General features: G+C 38.5%; 1 protein-coding gene across 1 annotated transcript in view; it reads left to right on the forward strand.

Annotated features, from left to right (window-relative positions):
* Positions 1-274: 274 nt before the first annotated feature.
* LOC100374171 (speract receptor-like) overlaps positions 275-12,115 on the forward strand; it is an 82,127-nt gene continuing 70,286 nt past the window's right edge. Inside the window, exon 1 of the mRNA XM_078010058.2 lies at positions 275-752. Within this exon, the coding sequence (XP_077866184.2) occupies positions 369-752 (384 nt within the window). The 5' untranslated portion in view covers positions 275-368. The remainder of the gene's footprint in view (positions 753-12,115) is intronic.

Genomic DNA, 12,115 nt, shown 5'->3' on the forward strand with positions numbered 1-12,115 from the left:
ATTTGTATGACGCGCACATTTGACGGCGAGTGTGTCGGTGCTGCCTGCTTAAGTGGAATCAGCTGAAACCGACACTAATGAATTATTCATGAGGCTATTCTCCTACGGTGATGTATCATTTTATGTGCGCCGGTTTTCTTCTTGTAAGCTTTTAGCACAACCTAGACTCGCAGTAGTATACTGTCGTTAACGCCATAAGGGGCGTAAATACTTCGTAATCATCTTGTGTATTCCGTTCAACTTGCAGGATGTCCATGCTTTAACCAGACCGGGGTGCACAATACTGAGGTGTAAGTGACTAGCTTAAACGCTAGGTGGACGGTGTGTCGGGTTTCATCCAGTTGTACCACTAGGGGAGTTAACGCAGAATGTGGCCTCTTCGAACGGCGATGTGGCATATATTGCGGACAGTTTTCGTGATCGTTGGTTTGATAAGAACACGACAGGTAGAGGCAACAGAGTACACATTGGGATATCTTATGACGAATACCAGTCAGGGCTATGAGAGGTGGGGTAGACTCGTATCGGGAGCTATAATACTTGCCATGGAGGATATCGCCAAAGATCCGAACATTCTACCAGGAAACAACCTGACTTTCACGCCTTATGATACAACGGGCAATGAATTGGGTGCGTTGCGTGCTATGAGCAACCTCTGGACCGAGAAAGTGGTTGGATTTATCGGTCCCGCTGAAACGTGTAAAACTGAAGCTCGACTCACTGCTGCTTGGAACCTATGTATGATTTCCTATGTGAGTACTGTAACACACTAATACTAGTATATTAACTCTTTCCGCGGTTCATTTCAACAATACCCGATTTGTAATCAATTACATGTCTCAATTATTTCTACAAATCGACGTAACTCTTATGTGTCCACATACAGTCAGATTGAAATTTCACTCAGTATTTCTGCATACCTGCAAAACGCACCCAGTATAATTACGCTGTGTTCGGCCGAAGGTTTCAGTAGATTAAAAACGGCTGCGTTCAGTGTAGTATGCCGACATCTGTAACAGTTGTCACTGCAATTACTGTAAGAAGTGACGTACTGTCGTGTGGATAGTTTGAGAGATTATGTCAGCACCCGCGGGGTCCCGTAACAAACCTAAACACTCCAGAAAATTTTAGTTAGGCGATCCCAGACAAATAATCAAGTATTTGTTCAAAACATTTCTATGGTGAGCTTGTCACCTTAATAACAAGATTGGTAAATGTCATTCTTCGCTTGAAAGGGGCAATGAAAGAAGGTATAAATTGCCGTCAGCGATGTCTGCATTGACTTGTGTTTTAGAAGAATGATTTGGATTCCATAATGGTCAGTCTCGTATAATATTTATTAGTGCTATGTTACGTTAAGTGGGGGCTTGACTTGAAGACGATTTAATGGAGCCCATGAAAGAGAAACTGCGCTTGTTTGTCAGTTTAGTGCACACTGCATGCGTTGACTCACCGATACTTCCACGGCTGCACTGGTAACACAATGGCGCGTACATATCTCGTTCCATGCTCCGAATTGTGTACATCAGAGCGGGTGACTTTTTTAAACAAACAAAAAAAAAATAGCCAAGCGTTGCCATTTTATTAAGCTCAGGAGCGTAACTTGAACCGCTTTCAGTGAACCGTCCTCGTACTGACGTTGGAATGCGACACGCCAACTAAGCAATGGATTATGAGTAACACGACGAATAAACTCTTGTGTGTGTGTGTGTGGAAGGAAGGGGGGGTATTTATGCATTCTAAACCTTGCGTCACGTGGGTTTATCACCAATTTGTTTGGTGAATTATTTCTAAGCATGTACTTTCACGCCCATCGTTCCCAGCAACTGCTATAATTTGGAAGGTTATAAATGAGATTCATTTACTCTAGGCGTTCGCTGAGTAGTTTCCGAGGCGTAAATCGTGACATTGGGCCAAATTACTTCAGTGGCAATACTCTGATAGAAATGAGATACAAAAATACAAACCGTTTTCGGAATACTTCCAGGACATTCTCTGCAATCCATACGTATATATATAATATATAATCATCCCGAGCGTTTTTTTTTTTTTTTGGGGGGGGGGGGGTATCCATCGCCATGCACCAATACTGGAAGAGATGGTCTCTGATCGTCCAGTTATGGTTAATAACTATGCCATGGCGACCGTCAACAATGTAGTCATGTTTTACTATTCCCAGCTGTCCTTAGTGTATTATTGTAAAACAACTTCAAGTGCATTGCTACTTCTAATAATTTATTTCACGGCTGTCGAGTTGAGTCGTTTCCCATGAGTTTTTCCTTCCAATTCATTTTCAATCAATTTCTCAGAGTTTCAATTCAAGTATATACTTGGTAACCAATGAAAGGCATCAACGATTTTTTTTTCTGAATTATATTTTTGACAATTGTAGTTTTAGCTCTATTGAACTTTTTAAGCATTGACTTTTTACGCTGTAGCTAAATGTGTTGTAATTTTTACAATAAATCGACTGTGGTTGAAATCGGCACACATTGTACACTCTCGCATTATTTAGCTCTGATTCTTTTTCAATGTCGTTTTTTTTTTATTTAAAAAAATGCGCTGGGTTCCTGGAGGGTGTGTGTAATATAAATTAAATTTATTAAGGTTTACTATCAGTACAAATAAGCTCCTCCTCGGTTTCCATTTTTAAAACTAATCCGTATTCTCTGTTGAATTCGGCAAATATTGGATGCACTTATAGAAATTCAGTTTCCTAGCCTGCGGCTTGTATTTCATTCCCAACTGCGATGTTTCTAATTTTGACCGTGACATATTGGGAGTCCACGCCCGGGGCTGTTTGTATTTCTAATTGAATGTCTTTCCTGTATAATACGAAATACAAATAATTTTATTTATATCCGTGTTTTATCCTCTAAAGAAATCAGCTATCGTCGATTTCGTAGCGACACGTGCTCAGTAAAAATTAAACGAATTTCCTATTTAGCGAGATACAATTTACTTGCTGTATTATTGATATACCTACGGCGTATAGTGAAATGTACAAGTTTACACTTAAATTCACTTTGATGTAACATGAAGTTATGTATGTAAGTTTGCAACTAACTTAACATATGACTCGGACATGCATGTCTGAATTGTCTTCTTCCGTCTTGTATGTCTCGCATTAAAATTATAATTTGTATCTAAGGTGCAAGGGCACCAGCGAATGTTATCCCGTCTATTTTGAAATTAAAAACGTTTCGGAAATAGTTTTATTGAATATGATCCCAGAATAGCGAAACCTTAAATTTGTTACTGGATTATTTTGGAAAAGCCAGCTCGGGTTTTAAATGGAGGGGGGGGGGGCTAATTAATTTTGATGGAGAACTTAGGTGTTTAAATTTTTGAGTATTGTCAGTACCCGCCGAGTGTGGTTGAATCGAATTATTTTGGGAATCTCTGTGCACTGTGATGATATGTATCCTGTTTAACGAGCATTAGAATTGGGGGCCTACAATGGGTAACTAAGCCATGGCTAATGTGCGTGCGAAAGTCAGGGTCATTGGGATTAGAGCGACTCTTTAGGACAAGCCGATTCAACAGGTGGATCAATTCACGCGGCGACGGACAACATAGACCAACACCCGCAATTTTGTTCTATTTGTATAAAGCGTTGCAAAGAGAACAGTTCGCCAACTTAAAACTTGCATGAAGACCGGTTCTCAAAACACGACACTGTAATTAAAGCACTATATCCAGCCGTTCAATAACTGTCGTTTCATGTAAAATTTGTAATTATAAAAATTAGTTTTGAAACCCGAATTATAAACCACGAATTTCCAACCCGCCAAACTAGAAAACTTTATTAAAACTACGCATAGATTATTCTATATGTGCGGTCCGTTATGTTGTCAGACGTTTTCTCTATTAGTGTAAATTACGTCGCTAAATTAATGAAATACCGCAGTCAGGGGATCCGTTATCATTGGGGAGAAATTACAATTATTCGATCGACTGTGTAGAAATAGAATATCAAATACAGTGTTACCGTCAACGAAAATGAGTTATACCTCTAACGTCTTATTTCTTACTTACCATAAACTAGAAAACCACCACAGTGGCAATCGCACGTAATGTAATGAATATAAAACATAACCTGGGTTGATCTCCATTTGGGGGAGGTCAGCTTATGTGCAGGATAATTATGCAAAGGCAACAAAATTCGACGCACGAAGTCAATCAGAGGTGGCGGCTTAGTACCAAATCCTATTGACTTTGTGCGGTAAATATGGAATACGCAATATGATTTATCAGGATGTCTACTGTGTGCTTAGTTCGTTGCTCGGTTCGAATGGAGTTTATTTTAGATAGCACTATGAGCTGCGTGGTCTGATTTTAATATCCCACAAGCGTGGACACGCAATCATAAACACTCTAACGAAAGCTAATGTTAATCAGTAGATTGTCGCGCAGTCGTAACCTCAGACCCCAGCTGAGTCCAAGTGATTTGTCCTTCATCACCACTAGTCAATACGACACCTTAGTCGCCTAAAACGCAATATTGCCGACTAACACGCAACCGAATTCCTTATATCACATGATTCCCGCGTTATAAATAATTTATCTTCCGTATTGTGAACTTTTATTTTGGCTTAGCTTCGACGTACATATGGCAAACTTTATATATTTATAACAGATTCGTACTTTCACTTAGATGCCATATGCATCAACGGAACATACGTTGCTTTATTTAGCCACCACATACAATACTACTTTGACATTGCTCCATTTACCTAAATATACGTTATTTGCGTTGCTTGACTATACACAACAAGAGGCAAATGTCACGTACGTGACTATACTTGACATAGACGTTATTTTCATTTCCCAAGTATACATATAATGACGTAAAATTTATTTTCTTTAACGAACATAAAGGTCATGACATCAACGTTATTTTCATTGTTCGACTACACATGCCATGACATGGTCACTATTGACATTGTCCGACTTTATATTTCACAACAGAAATGTTATTTCGATTGGCTAATAATACATACATTGACGTAATCTTTATTTTCATTGTCCAAGTATAGATACCATAAATTAGCCGTTATATTTCCTAGCTATACACGCCATGACATACACGTTATTTAATTGCAAGAATGTACGTGTCTTTATTCGACAATGTCCACATGTCAGTTCAAACAGTGGGTCGAGCACGACCTGTTAGTGAAACATTAGATCAGTTGAACGAAAACTGCAATAACCAGACTATATAATCGCCACTGATACTCAGATTGTTGAGATAAATTGTCATCTCAATTTCGGGGAACCCATTAAAAGTGATAATCGCGCATTAATTCGCACACAAAAGAATGACGGTAAATGATAACCGCCGTGTACGGTTTAATTATATTTCATTGACCATGTCACAACGTGATCAATTACCCGGCATCCTTTACTGATTGAGGTCATGACACTATTCATCTTGATTGCCTCGCTTGAGTCCGCAATTGTCGTCTGCTGGTCCGAAACGATGTTTTCCCGCCCAGAATGACTACTTATCCGGAACGTTCCAGACTTCCCGACTGCGTTGCATTTGTGGTTACTTTCGTGTTACACGTTCTTCCGTAAATATATAAATACACCGGTGATTTCGTTTGGTGACCCACAGAAGGAAGATATGAAATGATATTGCGTCATAATTGTTCATTGCGAGTTCACTGAACGCAACACTCTGAGTTCCGTATAATTTCCCGCCAAAACTTCTCGCAAACTTATGCATATTTTTCTGTATTTTTAGCTCCGCTGTCGACTTTGTCGAGCGGAGCTTATCATATGAGTGATTGTCCGTCGTCGTCCGTCGTCGTCCGTCGTCCGTGTCAATGTTTACTTTTTCGACTTCTTCTTGAAAACTACAAGCCTGAATGCTTTGATACTTGGTGTATATGTACCTTGGGTAGACCTCTCCCAGATTTGTTCATTTCATGATCATATCTTCAATTCTCTAATTTTGGTGAATATTTTTGTCATTTTTGGTAAAAAGTGATATTTTCGACTTCTTGTTAAAAACCGCAAGTCCAATTGCTTTGATATTACATATATAGGTACTACATGTGGACCTCTCTCAGATTTATTCATTTTGTAATGATATCTTTAATTCTCTAATTTTGGTGAATATTTTTGTCATTTTTGGTAAAGAGTGATATTTTCTTCTTGTTAAAAACCACAATCATTTATGTTGAAAAATGATATTTTTGAATTCTTGTTTAAAACAGCAAGTCCCATTGCATTGATACTATGCATATTGTTCATTTTCTAATGATATCTTCTGTTCTATAATTGAAATGTGCATTGCAAACAGCGGAGCTATCTCAGCCGAGAGGCTGCTTGTTTCTATTATAATTTATATGTTTATTTTTAGAGAATTTTGCGGAAATTGGTAAAATTTTACTTTGCCAATCAAATGATTTTCTCAGCGGTTGAATATAGAATCCATTTTACACAAAGTATATAATTCAGACAATCCTGTCAGACAATATACGGTCCCATGCTACCATCACTATTTTTAAATTCCGAGGCTAATAATGTATAGCAGAGATTTTATCATTTCATGGATGAAGCCACTTCTTGCCACTTTCATTTACGTTTGATCGGCGACATTAGGAAACTCAAGGCATCTGATCTATAACTGGGATTAGCTGGTAGAACATGCACCAATTTGACCTTCAAACTGACTGTCAAATTATGCAATCACTTGACGCATTTCAACCTAAGTGAGCTATGATGTAAGAGAACTTGAGTGATTCAGACGCACAGAATCACACACTTTGTCAGTCCATAGTACTGAAATTGCTTTCTTCAGATAAAAACATGAGAAATGCGTATTTCTATACTGAAGAAGTATATATCCTTGTAATTTGCGATTTGATGGAAATCTGACCTTGGTATAACAATATTTATATAAGACTATTCAATCGTTTTTTCAAAGCCGTAAAGCTGAGAAGTTTACAAGTATAGGTCATCGGTGCGCGTTATTATCATGAACACAACCCACAACTTTGCCGTTGGCATCAGAAAACGAGTTTCTTGTATTTGGATAACGGGTTTTTTCGGTCTTTATTCGATGCCAGCGGAAGATTTGTTTTACGATTTACTAGTAGATATTTAATTTGGGATGAATTTCATATTACAATATTTCAAACAAAGAATATGGATATTGCTCTCTGGGCGAATATTCGATTGAACTATGCAACTCACTTATCACAGAAATTATTTAATATTTGTCATAGCATATTTGATTTTACCTCGCCCAAAATTTTCAAATATGGAAGAAATAGACGACATTAAAACGTTCCATTCGGCATACGCGTGCATTCTAATTTCCCTTGAACAAACTCGCATTGACAGTGATCGACACGCGCCTTAATGTTGCACGTAGGATACGTAGTTTAGAAGTGTCAACACGCCACGTTACGGCACAGACGGAAGGGCACCAGCTTGTTGTACATTTACAAGACAATGACATAATGTATATTTATTATTTCATTGTATTCTGGAGTTTGACTCACTCACAACAAATACTTGCAGTGTACATTGAATACTAAGAGATGTGGTCGGCTTAACGCATCATTGGTAGCAATTTCATGCGTGTTGATGTAACAATGGCACCGTACCAATTTCATCATGTGTGATGCTTCCAGACGGTCCGATGACGACCCTTGAGTATGACGTCGTTTGACTACAAGTGGCAGACGGTTTTTTTTGTCATGGATATCGTGTTCGTGAAGTGTCGCTTTTTACCGATATGAGGGTGTGTACCAAGAGCCATATGAGCGTATTCATACCAGAGAGAGAGAGAGAGATTCCACACACTGTTCAGTGCTTGTACAATAAACACAATGACTGGTTTTGTTTAGCCTAACAAAATGGACTCCCAAGTTGTAATGGACCGTTGTTATTCTACTATAATTGCAATAATATATATGTTAACAACGATGGGCTAGGCATAAAGCAATATTCGTTTCATTTCCTTAAAAAAACAAAATCGTCGCTTTTTCTTGTTTCTTTCCCGTAATAAAACACAATTACGAGCCAAATGAACTTGAGGTTCAGTCGCTGTGGGGGACGTTTCTTAGCAACGAATTAACTTTTTCAGGCATTAATTGACTCCCAGGCCGGATAATACTACATATTTAGGGGACTTAGTTCCAGTAGAACGCAGCGAGCAAACAAGTCTGGTGTAATTACAAACGTCGGTCATGGGGGTCATTATAAATATGTGTATTTCTCGTAGCTTCGTCTGCGCATGCGTGTAAACTCTATATGACCATGGTTCTGCGTGAGTCGCGATATGTACATAATAAGTTGTTTTGGGGTGTCAGGGACGGACAAAGAGGTCTGAGGTGACAGCCGGCTTTCACACATGGGAAGTAGTGTATTTTATGTGGATGAGGTGGGGAAGGGCGGCACCACCAGCCATCTTCTATACACTTAATATGTTGTAGGGAATTGTAGCTGATTTAACATTAAACTAGTTATGAAAGTTTATAGGGGTTATCCATTCATTGTGACTGTTGTGACGCGGACAATGGTGACAAACGCCTTGAACACTTCAAAGGTACATCTAGTAACAGTGGCGTTCAACACATGCCGCGAACACATCAATGACACATCCACTAACAGTGACGTACCACACATACCGTGAACACATCAATGCTACATCTACTAACAGTGACGTACAACACATACCGTGTACACATCAATCCCACATCCACAAACAGTGACGTACCACACATACCGTGAACACATCAATGATACATTCACTAAAAAGTGACGTACAACACATACCGTGTACACATCAATCCCACATCCACAAACAGTGACGTACAACACATACCATGAACACATCAATGATACATCCACTAACAGTGACGTACAACACATACCATGAACACATCAATGCTACATCCACTGACAGTGACGTACAACACATACCGTGAACACATCAATGCTACATCCACTAACAGTGACGTACAACACATACTGTGAACACATCAATGACACATCCACTAACAGTGACGTACCACACATACCGTGAACACATCAATGCTACATCCACTGACAGTGACGTACAACACATACCGTGAACACATCAATGCTACATCCACTAACAGTGACGTACAACACATACTGTGAACACATCAATGACACATCCACTAACAGTGACGTACCACACATACCGTGAACACATCAATGCTACATCCACTGACAGTGACGTACAACACATACCGTGAACACATCAATGCTACATCCACTAACAGTGACGTACCACACATACCGTGAACACATCAATGCTACATCCACTGACAGTGACATACAACACATACCGTGAACACATCAATGATACATTCACTAACAGTGACGTACAACACATACCGTGAACACACCAATGCTACATCCACTAACAGTGACGTACAACACATACCGTGAACACACCAATGCTACATCCACTGACAGTGACGTACAACACATACCGTGAACACATCAATGATACATTCACTAACAGTGACGTACAACACATACCATGAACACATCAATGATACATTCACTAACAGTGACGTACAACACATACCGTGAACACATCAATGATACATCCACTAACAGTGACGTACAACACATACCGTGAACACATCAATGATACATTCACTAACAGTGACGTACAACACATACCGTGAACACACCAATGCTACATCCACTAACAGTGACGTACAACACATACCGTGAACACACCAATGCTACATCCACTAACAGTGACGTGCCACATATACCGTGAACACACCAATGATACATTCACTAACAGTGACGTACAACACATACCGTGAACACATCAATGATACATTCACTAACAGTGACGTACAACACATACCGTGAACACATCAATGATACATCCACTAACAGTGACGTACAACACGTACCGTGAACACATCAATGATACATTCACTAAAAGTGACGTACAACACATACCGTGAACACATCAATGATACATTCACTAAAAGTGACGTACAACACATACCGTGAACACATCAATGATACATTCACTAACAGTGACGTACAACACATACCGTGAACACATCAATGATACATCCACTAACAGTGACGTACAACACATACCGTGAACACATCAATGATACATTCACTAACAGTGACGTACAACACATACCGTGAACACATCAATGATACATCCACTGACAGTGACGTACAACACATACCATGAACACATCAATGATACATTCACTAACAGTGACGTACAACACATACCGTGAACACATCAATGATACATCCACTAACAGTGACGTACAACACATACCGTGAACACATCAATGATACATTCACTAACAGTGACGTACAACACATACCGTGAACACATCAATGATACATCCACTAACAGTGACGTACAACACGTACCGTGAACACATCAATGATACATTCACTAAAAGTGACGTACAACACATACCGTGAACACATCAATGATACATTCACTAAAAGTGACGTACAACACATACCGTGAACACATCAATGATACATTCACTAACAGTGACGTACAACACATACCGTGAACACATCAATGATACATCCACTAACAGTGACGTACAACACATACCGTGAACACATCAATGATACATTCACTAACAGTGACGTACAACACATACCATGAACACATCAATGATACATCCACTAAAAGTGACGTACAACACATACCGTGAACACATCAATGATACATTCACTAACAGTGACGTACAACACATATCGTGAACACATCAATGCTACATCTACTAACAGTGACGTACAACACATGCCGTGAACCTAACAGTGACGTACAACACATACCCGTGAACACACCAATGGTACATCCACAACAGTGACGTAGCATCGACACGTGCACGAATCAATGCTACATCGAGTACAAATGTTTGTTTTTACCATGTCAATACATCGGTGTGTAGCTGTACGTGAGAAACGGGAAAGTTGATAAATATCTACTTGTCATCACTGAATACACAAATAGTAAGAACGACATACAAATAAGTCTCTTGTGTTGTCTAATCAATGCTTTCAACGCGTAATGCTAAGATGAATGCACGGCTAGCGTCGTCCATTGAGAATGTTGGCCTTGTCATAGTCTGTCTGAAACGGAAGTCGCAACTTTCTATTATCAATCCTTCACTATGCGATTCATTCTAGAACTTAAACCATATTAGACTCAGTATAATCCATTATTGATTCACATATTCTCTAAAATCTCTCAATTCTACGGATAATACTGTACTTTTACTAATTTACGACTAAGCATGGCAAATGTCCGTGTCAATTAATGTACAGGTAATGATCAGTTGAACGTGACGGAGTGTCCTTCTTATATAATCAGACTTCTTGTATTGCGCTATTCTTAAACTTACTATACTATTATCTCAATAAAACAATTACATGTAATATATTTTTCGTTTTGTAATTTATTGTTGTGTGATATTTCATTTGTCGCCCAATCATCATTGCGTGCTAACTTATCATTACAAAAGTTAACTTATCACTAGACAACTAATTTATTACAAAAAGTAAATTATCATTACAAAAGCTAACTTATCATTACAAAAGCTAACTTATTATTATTATAAAAGCTAACTTATCACTAGACAACTAACTTATTACAAAAAGTAAATTATCATTACAAAAGCTAACTTATTATTACAAAAGCTAACTTATCACTAGAACTAACTTTGGGAGTAGGTCAGAAGAGATTCAGTAGCTCGGAAGTAACTTTGAAACGAGGCAGTGTTAAGGTGTCATAGACAAGACTACGGCCATACGATAACTGCTTTATTCAGTAAAACTATAAATACACTAACGTCAGATGGTTAGATTACACATGACAGGATATGCAAATTACTATTAAATCTGAAATCTATCACTGAACTTGATCTTGTTTAATAGTGTAATTAAAATTCCCCGGAAGTTACACCCTTTTTCGTAATATTTGGGATTCTCAGACTTGGTGTCCTTTTTACAGTGATCTATCGACACTAACTAACTCATTACAAAAAGTAAATTATCATTACAAAAGCTAACTTTTTATTACAATAGCAAACTTATAATTACAATACCTAACTTA

Source organism: Saccoglossus kowalevskii, chromosome 8 (assembly GCF_978046115.1).
Source record: "Saccoglossus kowalevskii chromosome 8, keSacKowa6.1, whole genome shotgun sequence".
In the NCBI taxonomy this organism is placed as follows: Eukaryota; Metazoa; Hemichordata; class Enteropneusta; family Harrimaniidae; genus Saccoglossus; species Saccoglossus kowalevskii.